Source organism: Misgurnus anguillicaudatus, chromosome 17, assembly GCF_027580225.2.
Source record: "Misgurnus anguillicaudatus chromosome 17, ASM2758022v2, whole genome shotgun sequence".
NCBI lineage: Eukaryota > Metazoa > Chordata > Actinopteri > Cypriniformes > Cobitidae > Misgurnus > Misgurnus anguillicaudatus.
The window spans coordinates 20,033,035-20,050,931 of record NC_073353.2 but is presented as its reverse complement, the minus strand read 5'-3'; the positions used below and the strand labels follow the sequence as shown (position 1 = coordinate 20,050,931).

General features: G+C 35.8%; 1 protein-coding gene across 2 annotated transcripts; it reads left to right on the top strand.

The window, feature by feature from the left end:
• Nucleotides 1-2,070: 2,070 nt before the first annotated feature.
• Nucleotides 2,071-15,502, top strand: sh3bp4 (SH3-domain binding protein 4). Of its 2 annotated transcripts, none has more exons than XM_055215682.2 (5): nucleotides 2,071-2,217; nucleotides 5,551-5,757; nucleotides 5,841-8,185; nucleotides 14,600-14,788; nucleotides 15,181-15,502. In XM_055215682.2, exons 2-5 carry the CDS (start codon nucleotides 5,646-5,648, stop codon nucleotides 15,403-15,405), a joined length of 2,871 nt encoding a protein of 956 aa, XP_055071657.2. In that variant the 5' UTR covers nucleotides 2,071-2,217; nucleotides 5,551-5,645; the 3' UTR covers nucleotides 15,406-15,502. The 2 variants fall into 2 exon arrangements, with proteins under 2 accessions (XP_055071657.2, XP_055071656.2); XM_055215681.2 differs by having other exon boundaries at nucleotides 2,080-2,221.
• The last annotated feature ends 2,395 nt before the right edge of the window (nucleotides 15,503-17,897 follow it).

Below are 17,897 nucleotides of genomic sequence, written 5' to 3'. Positions count from 1 at the left end.
TCCAAGCGACCATGGCTTAAATATGGACAAAAACATTGAGAAACCTGTATATTAAATAACCTTATTAAGCTCATCTAAAATCTAACCCTAAACCCAAGCGAAAATGGTTTAAAAAACAGAAAAAAATTGAGAAACCAATATAAAACGACAAAAAAGATGCCCCGTTTAAGTGAATGGGAAGGACTTGCGTATCATATGCACGCCAAAGTGGAATTTGGCGTATGTATTGCACGAGTTTTACACTTCGTGCTATTTATACGCAACCTCAGGAGACTGTACGGCTTCAGCCGTTACTTATTCACGATACAGCACTTGCCTCGAGTTCCTTATTGCTTTTATAAAACGGTTACCACACAATATTAAAGTAAAAAAAAAATTGTGCAACTTTCATGGTTAAATCAATAAAAGCATTCCTTCCGCTAGAAAAAATAGTCCCTGACTGCGAACAACAACATGAAAGCTCAAATAAAAACAACAAACTGTTGTCAGACTTTGTCTCATTATATGTTTATGTGTTGCTAAGGGTGTTGCTAAGGGCGCAGTGATATTAAATAGAACCGTTGGGTGGAGCGGTCATAGCAGTGTTTTATCGTGAATAAAGCACACCTATTGACCAATCAGAATCAAGGATTGGAACTAACCGTTTTATAATATTACATACATATTGTTTTTTTTTTTTTACAATTAGTTGCATCATTTAGAAGATACACAATGCTCATTTCGTGTTAACATCGAACTGATTGGTCTTCAAAAAACTGCATGTTTTATTAAACATTTATTGTAGGCCTACACTACACTGGGTAGTAATATGGACATTCTTGGTTTGGCAGTTTACAACACGATTCAATACAAACGTATCAACTAGTAAAGGCTGCCATCTAGTGGTCGTGCCCTCTTTGTGCAACTCTAAATTCGCAGACCAACCAGAGTTCAGTTCCATTATTGCAATCCAACACAACTTTGCTGCAAACTAACAATACAATTACAACATTTGACAAAATTATGTAGCATCGGCTTAAAGGAGAAAAACCATTATGTTTTAAGAAAAGTTAGGTGTTAAATTAAATTAGATGTACGGCCTGGTTTCACAGGCTTAGTTAAAGCCAGGACTAGACCTTAAGATTTCTAAACATGCCTTAGAAAAAGACGTTGGTGTGTATCTTGAGACAAATCAATGGCACAGCATATTTTAAGATGTCAGTGCAAATTATTTTCAGTTGAGAAAGCTCAAACGTGTATTAGCAAAACAAATGTGTGTTACACTTGTTATTAATTGTGACTGCAAACAGCGAGTATTTAAGTATTACACTTGTGAATATTCATGATTTCTGAACTTAGGCCAGATAATTTCTTGGACTATAAATTTCTAGGGGTGGTTTCCCGGACCAGGATTAGCTTAATCCAGGACTAGGCCTTAGTTTAATTAAGAAATAGAGCTTTAACAAACATGCCATACTAAAAACATTACCTTTGTGCATTTAGAGGTAAAACAAAGGGCATTGATGTATTTTAAGATATGTCAGTGCAAGTTGTTTTCAGTTTGGAGAGCTCTTTAAAGTGTTTAAGTCTAGGACTAGTCTAATCCCTGTCCGGGAAACCACCCCCTGTAACAAAACGTTATTTTTCGTATCCCACCAGAGGTCGCCAGATATGTAACGTTAAACAGCACAAAAGGGCTGAACTTACTATGACTAGTTGAATTTCTTAAAGCTCACATGATTAAATTACTCTTTTTATTGATTAGTATAATAAAGTTGAACATTGTTCGACTAAATGAAATGCATGAAACTAAAATAAAAATATTTACCATGAACACTACATGGGATGGGAGATAGCAAATAATTTATTAAGCACATAACTACATGACCTTTTTAATGGTTAGTCTAATGTGTAATCCTAGTGAAAATCAAATCAAATCTAAGCTAAATAAAAGCTAAATAAAATACGTACAACTAAAACAAACATTCCAACGTGTTAGCAGTTTTTAGAAATTAGTGTATTTATTATTTTATTTGGTTTTAAAAATTAATTTGTTTATAAAGCTGTAGAAAGTACAGTAACAGGGTTTGTCCATCTTGATTTCCTGAACTCCTCCCGGCGGATGACGCCACGCTGTGAAGTGAATCGCTAAACAGACAGACGCGCGCGCTCACAACAGAAGATGCATATAACGGTGAATCTCTCGTGCACGAAGTGACTGTACTGCACCTGGATAAAGTGAGTAAGTTATCATTTACACACTTTTTCCTTTATTTCTTCCTTAGGTTTATAACGTTATCAATTTTTGATGTAGGATCGCGTCTCCTCCCACCTTTCAGCTCGCACTTTCCCGAACTTGCATGTTGTTTTCTGACACTTTTACAATCGTGTTGATTTTTTATTTTATTTTGTTTGACACTTGCAAAGAGTGGTCCTTGTCACTGTGATAGCTTTTTAAATTTCTGCTTCTCGATGTTTTCACAATCCGTTTCAACTTGTCGGAGGTACACCCACCTCGCTGGTGGAGACAGTTACTTGCCTTACATAATGAAGACGGTAAATTTACTCTCTGAGACAGTGAACGACCCTCTATCTCACAATCTTACAAAAGGTCTTTAACAACCTTGACAGTATAGTTTCACATATCTGGCACGAAATTTACAGATTTCTGATCCTCCATGTGATTTTTTTTGTAACGAGTGTAAATGTTATCAGTAGGACTATCTGCTCAAACATTCCCTCAAAAGCTCCAAGTAACATATACTCGTGCTACATCATGTTTAATTTAAACGATATGAATGTTTTTCATTTCTCATATTTTGAAATACGTGGAAAATTCTTTCAGTTAATATACATATTTTGAGGAAAATCTGATTTCTTTTTAACACTTTTTAAATTATTTGATTTAAACAGGATACAATATCACATTTAATTGTATTTATACATTTAATAAGTATTATATATTGTTCAAATATTGTATACAATATAAAGAATATGACTAACATTCAGTTTTATGGGCAAGTTGCATGCATGTCAAAAAGCATTTCCCATTTTGCACTATATCCACAGAGATTTTCAGAAGTTGATAGTTTGATAAGATTGTGAAACAGGAGTTTAGGGAAATGCAGCACATCCTTATTTCACAGGCATTTCCTCTGTTTTCAAAACAAAAGGTGGAACATGTTCTGTCTTTCACAGAGCAGATCCCTTAACCCTCATCTCAAACATTAAACAAATTACTGTTCAATTTAAACAAATAAAATCAAATCAAGTAAAGTCAATTGTTGTAGAAATTTTGTCCACAACTTCTTGTTTTATTATCCTGTTTTCTGGAACATTTTGCTCAGTTCTGTATCAACTAATCTCTAAATGAATTGTGTTTACAAATTACTGTCTCTATTTGTGACCCAGTCTGTGAAAACATAGCTGGTCATTTTTGTGATTTACTGTTTTATTACATAAAATCATTCATAATGTAAAAACCAGTGTGTGAAAATATAACCATACAATCTTTAATACTGACTCAGTAAGGTCATATAAAAGATTCTAATCAATGAAATATATCAAACTTTGGTGCTCCTAATCTTATAATTAGGTTATGAGACTTTGCCCTGGATTTCACAGACAGGGTCACAATTGAATTTCAAGCAAAAACTCTAGATGCTTAAATAATATATGAACAAAACAACATCCTGTGAAATCTGGTTTCTTTCTGTTGTGAAATGCTTTACACAGTTGCTTGGTGGTAAAGTGATGTATCTCTTCAAGAATTGTTTTTCTTGGTTACTTAAACCTAATAGCTTTTTCTTTTACTTAAAGTAAGGCTTCACTGAGATATGAGTTTTAAGATCTCAAAAACAGTGATTTGCTTGAATGATATGATAACCTGATGGACTGCATTAGTTCATGCAGTTTTGTAACATGTCTGATTGTCTGTTTATGTGACACGTTCCCAGTACAGCTGGGCATTTTCTCTGAAGGCGCTTCTCTGTGTGTGCTTTTTTCCCTAAGGTGGTAGCCATGGAAACCACTGATGTGTATTGCTAGAGAGCCTTTTTAGTTCCTGATCAGACTTAAGAGGATTCCCAGTTCCACCCGAACACTATGCTACTTTTGATATCTAAAAGCAAGAGCCGTTTGATCCTCAAACTGATATAGCTGTAGCAGTTCAGATGCAAAAAGATTTGCAATCATTGAAAACATTACAGAAATGTCTTTACAGAAAGCATGCTGAAATCTGTTCTAAACTTAAAAAAAAACCAGGAAAGAAATCCTGTTTTCTCCACAGCATTTTTCTCCTTTTGTGCGTAAGAGGATGTCAGGAATTAAACAGACGTGTCTGGACAAGAATACATATTTCAAACCTTATTAACTGTACTTGGAGGCATGTAGTGGCAAAGTGTGGCCTCTGTATGTTAATAGAAATACATGGAAATGTATACGTAAATATATATGAAGAGTTTGGTTCCAAAAGGCAATAAATCAGTTTTGACTAATTTCGGTAAAAACGTGTTTTCTATACTAAGAAGTGACAAGATGAAAAACACAATTTTCTGTTACAAACTTTCACAAAGCATCTTTAGGTTATAATAACATTAAAAAATTCAAGTCCATAATTTGATTTTCAAATATTTATTATAAAAACTGATTATTTTTTTCAGTAAATTCAATTGCAATAAATCCATGACAATTTTTTTGTTTCAAAATGCTAAAAATCTATTGAATCTATACATAAATGTGCATTCATTTTTGCCATGTTATATTCATTTAGTTGACTAGTGGTATACACTAATAAAAAATAAACATTAATGGCATTAATCAAAACACTTACCATATTAAGAACACTGTCATTGCTGCTGTCATCCTTGGGACGTTGTTGCTGAACTTTTTGAAAGCGATCAGCTGTAAAATGTTTTTTGTCCTGCTCGATTTTCGTTGGCTTTGAGTAATATAATGTAACGTTTTTTGTAAGATCCCGTGGGGTCAATGTGGTAGCATGACAGAAGCTTGATGCTGTCGGGAGAACAAGCAACAGCCGACATTTTTTCAGTTTCCCGAGTGCCTTTTGCATAAATTATTAGATTTTGATGGCTTACGTTTCTTTCCCGTCACAGAAAACCACCACAGGTTTATCAGTGCCATCAAAGTATTATTTTGTTTGTTGACCACGAAGTATAAAGTAGATGAGGAAAACTAGGATTCTGTGTGTATTCAACGCACCGCAATTGCTGTTTACAATGCGTGGAATGGTGCCCTGTGATTTGTTGAGCAGATTAATTGCATTCTGCAGAGAAGGACTAGCGTTTATTGTGTTTTGGGGGAAAAGGGAGAAAAGATGACAGAATAACACGACGGATATTGGATTTTGCATAAAATTAAGAATCCTTTATACAGCAGCATAAAAAAATTAAGAGACCACTACAAGATTATTTTCAGTTTTTCTAAATGTACTAGTTATAGCTATGTGTTTAAGTAATTTTTTTTTCATTCTGCCAACTACCAACAACATATACTTCCGCGGCTGTATATATATTAAATTTCTTATCACTTTCTCACTTTTCTTTACATCAGATACTATGGAAGGCCAATAATCTCTCTCACAGACAGAGGAAAACATGTCAGAGAAAAGCTGAGATCAGAGTTGGAGTGCTGTAGGACCACACACCATGGCTGCCCATCGCATTCGAACAGCAAATCACAGCACTGCGCTGCCTCGATGCAAATCTGAGGGCGCGCTTATCGATATAAGTGAAGGAGTCTCAGAAGCCACCCTTACAGGTGTTCAAATTTTCTTCTCATACCTACCAGATAAATGACTGTATTGTTTGTAAACTTTTTGTCATATTTACCTCATTTTACAGTGCCCACACCTAGTGCCTTACGACTGGATGCCACTGCCTCATTTAGCTCTGTCAGGGAAGTTATTGCCATCAAGGATTACTGTCCGTCCAGCTTTACCACTCTGAAGTTCTCTAAGGGAGACTGTCTTTACGTTATAGATACATCTGGTGGAGAGTGGTGGTATGCACACAACAGTAAAGAGATGGGCTACATCCCAGCTGCCTATGTCCAGCCAGTCAACTGTCGAGATTCCTCGTTCAGCGATAGCGGCATGATTGACAGCCTAGGAGATACTTCAGAAGAGGTGAAAGAAATGGACACCTCTGGGGAGTGGACAGGGCTCTCGAAAGCCACAGATTCATGTTCACAAAATGGAAATCCTTTTATTAATAAGCGGTTGTCAACTAACCCCTTTCTGAATGGTGGGCTTCAAAGCACACCTGACCAAAACGGTAACCAGAAGTCAGCAAATCTGTTGGGTTTTGATAATCTCTCGCCTCCTATCTCAAACAACAACAGCACTATTAACAATAATGGGATTGGAAGTGGGCTATTTAACTCCGGCTCAGGGGCTGGCCAGAAGTTTCGCAGAGACAACCCATTTTTACGGAGCAAGCGTTGCTATAGCATGTCAGAACTATCAATCCTTCAGTCCCAGACTGATGGATCTCAATCTTCTTTCAGTTTCTTTGGTGGCATGAAATCACCTAAACCTGAGCATTTTCAGAGTATAGAGGATTTCAAAACGGCATGGTTAAATCACCGTAAACTGACAAGATCTTGCCATGATCTGGACTCCATAGGTCAAAACCCAGGCTGGGGGCAAACCCAACCCATTGAGACCAACATAGTGTGTAAACTGGACAGCTCGGGTGGTGCGGTGCAGCTACCGAACAGTAGTATCAGTATATATGTCCCCGAGGGCCACGTGGCATCAGGTGATACTCAACAAATATCTTTGAGGGCCATGCTGGACCCACCATTAGAGCTTAACAATGATAAATGTACAACTGTAAGTCCAGTGGTGGAAGTAAAACTCAGTAACTTGGAGACCAAGACTCCTGTCACTTTAGAGATGAAGGTATCTGTCGTGGTGAAGATAGAGAGCCGCAAAACGGCAGAGGTGGTTTGTGTGAGAAGCGACTGCAAGGAAGGGCCTTATGTCCCAATTCCACATGCATACATGTATGGAGATACGGTCCAAGTCACTCTAGACAATTTAGAGCCTTGTATGTATGTATCTGTGGTTGCCCAAGCCCAAGTGTTGGCCCCTTACAACACAGTCTGGGAACACGTCGTAAAAAAAGTTACTCTTGGGGTATATGGGCCAAAACACATCCACCCATCCTTCAAAACAGTGGTCTCTATATTTGGCCACGACTGCGCCCCGAAGACATTATTGGTGAGTGATGTAAAAAAGCACTCACAGTCTACTCCACCTGTCATCCTACAGCTCTGGGGAAAGCACCAGTTTGTCCTTACAAAACCTCAAGATCTTCAGGTCGGCGTCTATTCCAACATGTCCAATTTCGAAGTAAGAGACCTAGAACAGGGAAGAAGCGTAAGGGGCTTTCAGATAAAACTTGGCAAAGTGGCCCGCCTTGTCTACATGATCACAGCCCGTGATTCTGACGAAATCTCCGACTTTACGTTGCGAATTCAGGTCAAGGATGATAATGACTGTATCCTTGCCCAGTTTTGTGTTCAGACTCCACCTCCTCTACCAAAGACAAGCACAGGGAGCTCTGTGCAAAGGCGTTTCCTGAAGAAAAAGGAAGCCAACAAAATTGTATTGTCTCCTCTTGCTGTGACCACAAAGTACCCTGTGTTTCAGGACAGGCTTGTCAAAAACCTGAAATTTGCCAAGTTGCTGAAAACTGTTATAAGACAATCCAAAAGCCAGTATTTGCTGGAGTATCTTAAAGGAGATATAATAACACTTTTGAGTGAGGAAAAAATCAAACTTAAAGGACATTTATGGAACAAGGACTGGTACATTGGCTTCTATCATGGAAGAATTGGGTTGGTGCATGCAAAAAACATTCTTATCATGGGAAAAGTGAAACCTCCGCAATGCAAAGGGCCTGATCTTACCACAACAATCCTTTTAGAGCAAATGCTGAAGCCTTGCATGTGCTTAACTTACATCTACGCTTCAGTTCGGACAATACTGATGGAAAACGTCGCGAGTTGGAGAGCATTTGCTGATGCCCTGGGCTACGTCAATTTGCCTCTGACACATTTCTGCCGGACAGAACCAGACAGCGAGCCAGAGAAAGTTGCCTCTGTTCTTGAGAGGCTTAAGGAGGACTGCAATGCAGCTGAGGGCAAGGAGAGGAAGTCTTTCCAGAAGGAACTCATGAAGGTAAAGCACTGGGGAATTAGGGTGCGTATTGACAGCATCTTTAGGATATATAAATAAAGTAGAGGTTATATTAGACATACTTTGTGTTCAGAGTAGTTTATTACTGTCCCATACATCAATTACATGCTCTTTGCAAAGCCTGCATTATAGGTTCGTAAAACATTCAGCCCTGAAATGTGCTGACGGACTAAACTTATTAAATGACTTGAAATGATGTGGGACATTTTGAAGCATTAGGATCCTTTATGGATAGGATACGCCCATAAATAAAGGTACAAGATACTGTAGTACAAAAGGTGTCACTGGGGCATGCAGTACCTAAAAAAGTAAACTGATATTAGTACGTCAAAGGTACACAGTGGTACATTAGAGGTACATACTGGCCTTTTAAAATACACGGCCAGGAACATGTTTGGCAGACTTTCCCCACATTTTTCTCTTATCGTCTCTGGTCTACATGAATAATAATTCCTTGTGCTTTCGTCCTACTCCTCTTGACTGGGCTTGTTAAGTTTTTGAACTCCCAATGTCCATATTGATTTATATGCGGCAATGGTATTTGTGTTAAAGGAATATTCCATTTTCTTAAAAGAAAAATGTAGATAATTTACTTACCACCATGTCATCCAAAATGTTGATGTCTTTCTTTGTTCAGTCGAGAAGAAATTATGTTTTTTGAGGAAAACATTGCAGAATTTTTCTCATTTTAATGGACTTTAATAGAGCCCAATATTTAATACTTAACTCAACAAGGGTCTTATCTAGCGAAATGAGACGAGAAGTTGTGGTTTAAAAGTGGATATTTTCGCTAGATAAGACCCTTATGCTTCGCTTGGGCTCATTTATAGTCCTTTGAAACTACGTTGAAAAAAACTGTTAAGTGTTGAGTTAAGTATTAAATGTTGGGCTCTATTAAAGTCCATTAAAATGAGAAAAATCCTGCAATGTTTTCCTCAAAAAACATAATTTCTTTTCGACTGAACAAAGAAAGACATCAACATTTTGGATGACATGGTGGTGAGTAAATTATCTGGATTTTTCTTTTAAGAAAATTGAATATTCCTTTAACCTTTTAAGTCAACATGTTTAAAGAAGTCCATAACAAAATTTCTTTAAACAACAATATAAATCTTTTTACAAGTTTTGCATTGATGCTTATGTAGCAATATTCATCATGCATGTAGCACATGTCAGTATGATGAATAGCTCACAGTTTCATTAGTGCAGTCAGTCTGTTGAGAGAATTAAAGTGGTGCTGTAACAGGATTTGGAATATACACACTTTCAGCTGCATATATTTGAGAGGAAAGTAGTTTTTTATGAGCGCTGGAAGTGGGAAAGTCAAAACAGCAATTTATGTGGCCCTGCATGTAAACCACATTTTTAAAACCTGTAAGTCATTTTTTTATTTACTGTTTTCTACATAAATTCATATTACAGAAGAACATTCTGTGAAAATATAACATTGTTATCTTTCATATTGACTGAGTAAGGTCATGTCAAGATTAAATCAAACTTCGATTCTCCTGATCTCATAATTAATTTATATTACTTTAGCCTGGATACAGACAGGGTCACATATTATCAATACAACAATTGCCTAATAAATGTACTGAAGAACCACACACTAATTCACTCATACGGTCAATATGGGTAGAAATGTGTTTTTTAGATTCAGGTTTATCTGGTTGCCACCTTTGCCAGCCTCTGGAGACACTGTGTAAACAAACCGTTCAGTCAACAGGAATCTAAAGAGGATGTTTCTAATGTTGTATTTTAGGCATCTTGTAGATGCGTTTATATGCATGCACTTTGCTTGACTAAAATTAGGGAAGGGTCTTTGACGGTCATTTGCGACCATCTCAAACGTGACGATAGACCTGTGTTTGAAGATGCCGGAAGACTGATGGAGAATCTAAGTTGTGCAGATGTTTCCTTTCTTATTGTTAGCTTCTAAACAAAAGCATCAAATATATGGAATAAGCGTCCTAACTGCCAAACTCTCCACACCCAGAAATCTCCTTCCAAGAAACTGAAAGAGGTTTTGGTCATTAAATTTTGTGATTACAGGATTGTAAGCTGGAATGTTTTACTCCCCGTTAGAATCTGACCAATGTGAGGCATTATCAAAGGTTTGAGTTATTCAAAATTATAAAGAGACAGAGTCTGGAGGCAGGAGATTTTGTTTGCCTGTAGGTTCCTGACTGATGTGACAGGGTCACAGTTGAGACCCTAGGAAGCAGGTGCACATGAAAGGCGTTATCTTACTTCTACTAATGTACATAGTCTGTGTGTACACAATGTGATACATTCACACACAGTTAGCTTTTCTGCACTGATCCCACTATAAGATCATGTACTTGCACCCAGACACAGTTAATCACTGCTCCTATAGACGGTTTTAGCAGCAACAACATACATAAACAGGCTTTTTTGGCCCAAACTTAATTTTCGGTAGACTTCCACAAAGAATCAATACAACAGATTCCCTATAGGGTAAATTATTCTGATAACAAGCACAAGTAAATTACCTTCAAATCATAGCTAAATTCTCAGAAATAAAGTTATAAAAGTTGTCACTGGGACAGTACCCTTTCAAAAAGGTACACCTTTGTACCCAAAGAGTGCATATTAGTACTTCAAAGGTACATATTGGCAGTTCAAAGATACATATTTGTACATAAATAGTGGACCTTTTTTAAAGGGTACTGCCCCAGTGACAGCTTTGTACCTTTATTTTTGACAGTTTATCAACTACTACACTAACTTATATAATAGCTACAGATCCTTGAATTCAAGCAAAAAAGCCTAGTTAAACCAATTGTCAGTTTCTATATAATACTAATTAGCATAAGCACACGTTAGCATGCTAATGACACATTGCATGAACATGTGAGAAGAGATTGATCTTCAAACAGGCATTAACACAGTTAAAGAACTACGTACGTCACATCCACAACTTAACCACAAGCGCCACCCTTCTGCACGATGGTAACCAAACAATTTGTAAAAATATAACACAAACTCTTCTAAATCAATAAGATTAACCAACATTAAACACTAGAAAGTCTTTCTCTAAAAATTAATAAAATAACACTTAATTTAAAAAATTACTCTCCAAAGGCAGTTGCATGCAAAGCATGCTGTGAAATACAGATTCTCGGCCCAGTACGTAATAGCAACAAAAATCATTAATGTGGTCCCAATATAAAATGATTAAGTTTTTTATTTATTTAAGCAGATTGAACATTATAAAAATAGGTTGAGACAAAAAAATGTGTTGTATTTCATTTAAGTAAATTAGACAAGGTGCAAAAATATTTTTGCCTGACAGGTAAACAAACACAGACCAGAAGTTAACTTAGGGAGGCAGGTAACCGTGAGAAAGCGTGTGTGTTCGATGAAATCACCTATAGTCAGTTTGTTTATATTGCTTCTTAATCATGCATGTGTAGAGTCCTTATTTAAGCCATTTTCTAAAAGTATTATTGTCATGTGAACTGGATAAAAGAGAAATGAATCAAGGCTCACCCTCATCTCATTTTTCTGTTTGGGGTCGGTCATTTAGCATGTCTTCTGGGGCATCAGTCCTGTGTTCCTCCCCCTCTGAGCAGACATCCTGTCATTCCAAACATTCCAAGCCATGGAACTGGATCAGAGATTAGCAGGTTTAGGGAGTGTAATGTGTGCTTTTCTGCACTTGCTGCTGTTTTGTGTTAAAATTTATGTTGAACATCTGCAGTTTTCGAACTCTTGTGAAAGGGCAGAGAACAAACAAGACATTAAAAAAATAAAAAATTACATTCATGTTGCTCAACTTAAAGAGAATTGCGGTAGCAAGCGCAAAGGACACGGGATAGAAAATGTTTAGCTTAAATGCACTTTACATTGCGTTTGATAAACATGTCTGTCAAATGCATACACGTCAATCATTGTTTTGTGATGCTAAATACACATCGTGCTAAAATTCCTCTTTCAATTTTTCCTTGCTGTTTTAAGTGGTATGGTCTGCTGCTCTGAGGCATACTTTTTAAGGGAAAAAAATAAAAATGCTAGATTAAAAATTGAAATATATAAATAAGTGCAAGTAGTTACAGAGATCAAGCAATACGTTTAGCTACAAAATATTTATGGGGCTTTTTCCCAGACAGGGCTAATACTACTGTAGTCCCAGACTAAAATGCATGTTTGAGCTTCCTTAATTTAAAAACATCTTGCACTGACATATCTTAAAATATATCAGTGCCATTGTTTTGTCAAAAGATTCACACCAGTATTGTTTTTTGTAAGATATTTCTGTAAAAACTACATATATATTCCTAAGGCCTAGTGCTGGATTAATATAAACCCTGTCCGGGAAACCGCCCCTAAATGTCACACCGACTCTCTGGGGCAAAGGAAGATCACATAATAGAGAGAGTATATGCCAACTGAACAACCGGATATCCCTCCCTAACATTTCCCTCATTCAATGGGACTAGAGTTGCTCTCATTATATTGTGCTCATTAAAGCATGCATCTCACTTCCTGTCCACATATCAGCACATTTATCAAAGCACTGTGATCTTTACTGGTCATAGGGCTTTGTCTTTATCAACCATTGAGATGATTTACAATCATAGTTGTAGTTTGTGTTGTTCTCTATCCATTGAGACTTTTGAAATAGTCAAAGAAATTGTATTGGATCCTGAAGACAGGCATCAACAAGAATACTACACAAGTTTATTTACAAACTACAAAATATATTTCAGACTGTACATACCATTGACTCAAACCGCAGTAGTTTACTTTGAGATTTGGTTTGAATGCTTTACTATGTTAAATATTTGCACAGATTAAATTTCTTCACTTGTCATAAACATATTACTATTGAAAGATCAGATAATTTCTGCATTACTGAGTTCGCACATCAACCAGGTCGAAATCCAGACTTAAAAGGTGTCCAGCATCAGATTTTTTTAAAACCATTGAAGCCAATTTTATTTTTTGCACATATAATATTAAGGTCTTAACTCACTTTAACCATTATTTTTAGAGGATTTAAAAAATATTTCCTATAGAATTATTTACATTTTTTAGATTATCATGATCAAAAATTATCATTACCGCAACATGATATTAGATTAAATATATGAATTTATAAACTCATGTTTCGGTAATGAGAACTATAAAGTTGTCTAGGTACTATGACAAACAAAATTTCAACATTTTTCTAGAAAGAAAAAATAAGAACTGCTTACCTGGTAGCCATTTTGAGTGTCACAGTCAATTATGTCCCTTCCAACTAATTTATTTATTTTTTATATTTTGAAAATGTTAGTTCCTTGAGGGCTTTAACAATGATTAAAAATTGTTGCGGAGGATAAGAATTTTTTTCTTGGACACATTTATATTCCTTATTTTTGTCTCTACATTTATCAATGATCACCAAAAAAACACATGTTTCTTTGCTGTAAATGTTTATAACATGCCCAGTAGCTTTTTATTTTTAAAATGTTTTAATTATAAATATTTCCATGTCAAAGAACTCAAATCCAGTTACGTTAATGAAAATATTCCCCTTAAATGTGGAAAAAAATAAAATTGGTTTGTATGATGTCATTTGAAATCATGTGCAAAATAGTACGTGAAGAGATGTTTGTAACTGTATGCTTCTTATTTTGATACTCTTACTTTACATTTACTTATTTTATCCAAATGTTTCATGACCCCTCATAAGTCTAATTTCGCAAAAATCACCCAACCGCATACCTAGTTTCTACCTTAAAAATCAATTAAAAAGCAGAATAAAGTACCCGTTCTCACCAAGATGCGTACAAATGACACGCAGTGTCATTATCGTGCAATAGATACGCCAAATTCCGATTTTGCGTGCATATGATACGCCAGTCCTTCCCATTCACTTATATGGCGAATCGTTTCGTGACGTTTTATTTATTGTTTTCTCATTTGTTTTCTGTTTTTTAAACCATTTTCGCTTGGGTTTAGGGTTAGATTTCACATTTGTTTGAGCAGGTTATTTAATATACAGGTTTCTCTATGTTTTTATCTATATTTAAGCCATGGTCACTTGGAGTTGGGGTTAGAGTTGGGGTTTGGGTTAGGATGTCATTTTTATATAACAAAAAGTTGTTCTAACCCTAAACCCAAGCGAAAATGGTAAAAAAACAGAAAACAAATGAGAAAACAATAAATAAAACGTCACGAAACGATTCGCCATATAAGTGAATGGGAAGGACTGGCGTATCATATGCACGCAAAATCGGAATTTGGCGTATCTATTGCACGATAATGACACTGCGTGTCATTTGTACGCTTTTTGGTGAGAATGGGTTGGAATAAAAGTAGACCCAGACATGTTCTGCTGTCCTCTGTGTGATAATAAACAGATGGTTTGCTTTATCTGTAATTCAGGCACTTCTGAAGATGGACTGTCAAGGCCTGGTTGCACGACTGACCATGGACTTTGTACTGTTGACCACAGCCGTGGAGGTTGCAGGTCGCTGGAGAGAGCTTGCTGAGAGACTGGCTAAAGTCTCCCGCCAGCAGATGGATGCATATGAGGCTCCACACAGAGACAGTGAAGGACAGCTGGAAAGTGAGGTAAAAAAAAACTCAGAAAAGCCTCACTTTTGTCGCAGGAAATAATATAGAAATGTTTGTTTAGTAATACTGTGTTTTGGGAATTAATAATGTATGTGTCACATAGTTAAATGACAAAATTATATTCCTGCATGAATCAATTTTATTTAAAAAACAAGATAGAAGAAAAGAGGAACAAAATATTTACAAACATCTTGCTACAAGCTTGCTCTCATGCTCTCAGTTTCACTGGTTTAGATTTTAGCATTTACTCTAAGCATAACAACTTTTATGTTGTTGAAACTCAATTTAGGACCACTGCAATATATAATAAATATTTAAAATCACACAATTAGGTGTCAATATAATGTAGTGTTGCAAACCTTTCATATCTGCTTTTGTGTCTCTCTAAGGCCATGTGGAAACCTGCCTATGATTTCCTGGTCACATGGGCAGCTCAAATTGGAGACAGCTATAGAGACGTGATTCAAGAACTTCACACAGGCTTGGATAAAATGAAAAACCCCATCACTAAGCGTTGGAGACACATCACCGGCTCCCTTATTCTTGTCAACTCTCTGGATCTCCTGCGGAGCTCTGCCTTCAGCACCTCCCCTCAAGATGACTGTGCCATATGAGGAGTCTTGTTTATACAATAGTTTTAGTTGTTGGTGTTGCACAACAAATTGAAAGCCAACTGAGTTCTAATGAGATCTGTAGGGGTTTAATACAAAATTTAAAAAAAAAATAAACAAGGGACTTTAATGTGAAAAAAGACTACATCTCTTGTTAAGCATATGTTATTGTTCACTGTAGAATACATGTTTTGTAAATTTTGTTCAAAATGTATAATTTTACGTTTTTAATATATATCATACTTTTTGTTTGTTGTTTTTATGCATGCTGGATGCTAAATCCCTGTTTTAGCTTTTCTCTCTGTTTAAAGTGTTTGGTTTATTGTCGATACAGTTTTGCTAATGCATTAAATACTTTTGTATAAATATAAATGCTGGAATAATAAGTGAAACAGTAAAAAATAAACCATGATGTTACAGAGATCTATATGATGACTGATGAGACTAAGAAATAACTTTTGCTGTAAACAAAATGTAAAACAAAAAAATATATATAGTTCAAATACTGTGTACTATATCATCCAGATTTGGGTCTAGCTGTTTCCTGCATTACAGTTAGAGGCAAAGAAACAATAATGATATTTCTTACTGACATAATAAAGCAGAATATATAAAAATATATTTAAAAAAAAACGTTTTAATAAAAAATCTGCCTAAGATGTTTGCACACTACTGTATACAGTACAATTCTGTAGACATTTTGTATTAACATTATGGAAATGTACGTTATTTTTAATAACATGCACTTTGCTGGTTTACCATGATGATGTTTGTAGTTTATGTAATGTGATTCATGTAACTTGTAAAGACATTTTAATATGCTGTGTGTGTGTATCTAGTATACACTAAGCAAAGTCTTAATTACCATGTGTATTAATTTTCCACAGACAGGCACGTGTCTTTTGTGATATAGAAAATAAAAGAAAGAGTTTTTAAAAAATTTCAATACTTTGACTTTTCTCACTGGACACTTAAGACATCCTGTAAACTTGACTGTATTGCATACAAAGACAAACAGGACAGACTTTGCTTGACAGAATGTTTTCAAGTTCATTTTCTTGAAATGCCAAATGAAAGTTTTACAACTCCCAAGTTCTTTCTAGATGTGAATTCCTGCTTTATCACTCCTGCGGAATTTTTCTCACAGCTTGACAGCTTCTTTCAACAACATTATGACCAAAGCAAACAGTCATCACTGTGGGTTTAAGAAAAATGTACTTATATTTGCCCTTACTGGAGACATGGGCATGAAGGGTGCATAATTCACTTTCACAAGCCTTTAATCAGTTCTCTCTAAACACACACACACACACACACACTGGGGGCTGTTGATAAGAATCCATCAGTGTGATGAGTGTACACATAATAAATGTATACAGTCAGTTGTGTAGTATTTTTATGAATGTGTGCATGATTCTAGAACTATTTGAGCTATCATTTCTCTCTACACAACCCAAACTTTTCATTTAAACACTGCCAATTTCTATTGCAAATCTACCACCTAGTGGACAAAAAGTTAATGTTTATGTTTTATTTTGTAAAGACACCTTTGACTTTCAGATTATGCTGTTCTAGGAAGCATGACACTTTGCTTGCACATAAGTAGTTGAGCTGATGATTTTGATTCAATTGCTTAATTGTAAAATTAAAGGGGAAATGTCCAGCTTCATCAGCAAATTCGCTTTTATCAGATTTTAGTGTCCTTTATCTTTCATGCTATAACAAACAACAGAAGCCATCAAAGAAATACTATTGGTTTCTATTCAAATACATTTAGGAACTTTTAGCTTTTACTATTAAAACCTTTGTCGTGGTGTAGTGTGTTTCTTTTTGTTGTGTGTTTTGGGACATAAAGGAATTAATGATCCCACAAGTAGAACCCCACACATACCAGTAGGGACCATTATAGTGCTAATTACAAACAATAAAATTCCCATTAAATGCATTAATTTAAATAGAATTTCTATGATGATTCATATTGTTTTTTCCAGCATGGTTGTATTTTGGCTCATTTAAATTTGGCAAACACTTCTGGGGTCTTATTTAAAATATCCTTTTGTGAAATGATTTGTTATTAATCTTCACACAAAAGGACATATACAAACTTTGTTAGGGATAAAGTAGCTACTAATATGGACGGCAGGTGGCGCGCTAAATCAAGAATGTTCGTACCTCAGAAATAAAATAGGGTTTCCATATAAAAAAAACGATAATTTCCTTTATATATTTTAAAAACATTCTCGTTTGTTTACAGCTTTTGGATGGTTGATTTGCACAAATAATTTAGTTACTGCAATGAGCACTTTCCCAGTGGCTTACATTATGCTATAATGTCATTATGTAAACAATTTACGACGGGATGTAAACAAAGAGTTTCGACAACAAGTGTCGAGATTAAAATGTGTATTATGTAGAAATGTTTTTCCTCACATAATGATAGCGATCGTGATAAGCAGTGCACAGGGGGGTTGTTTATCACATGAATACGGGCGGAG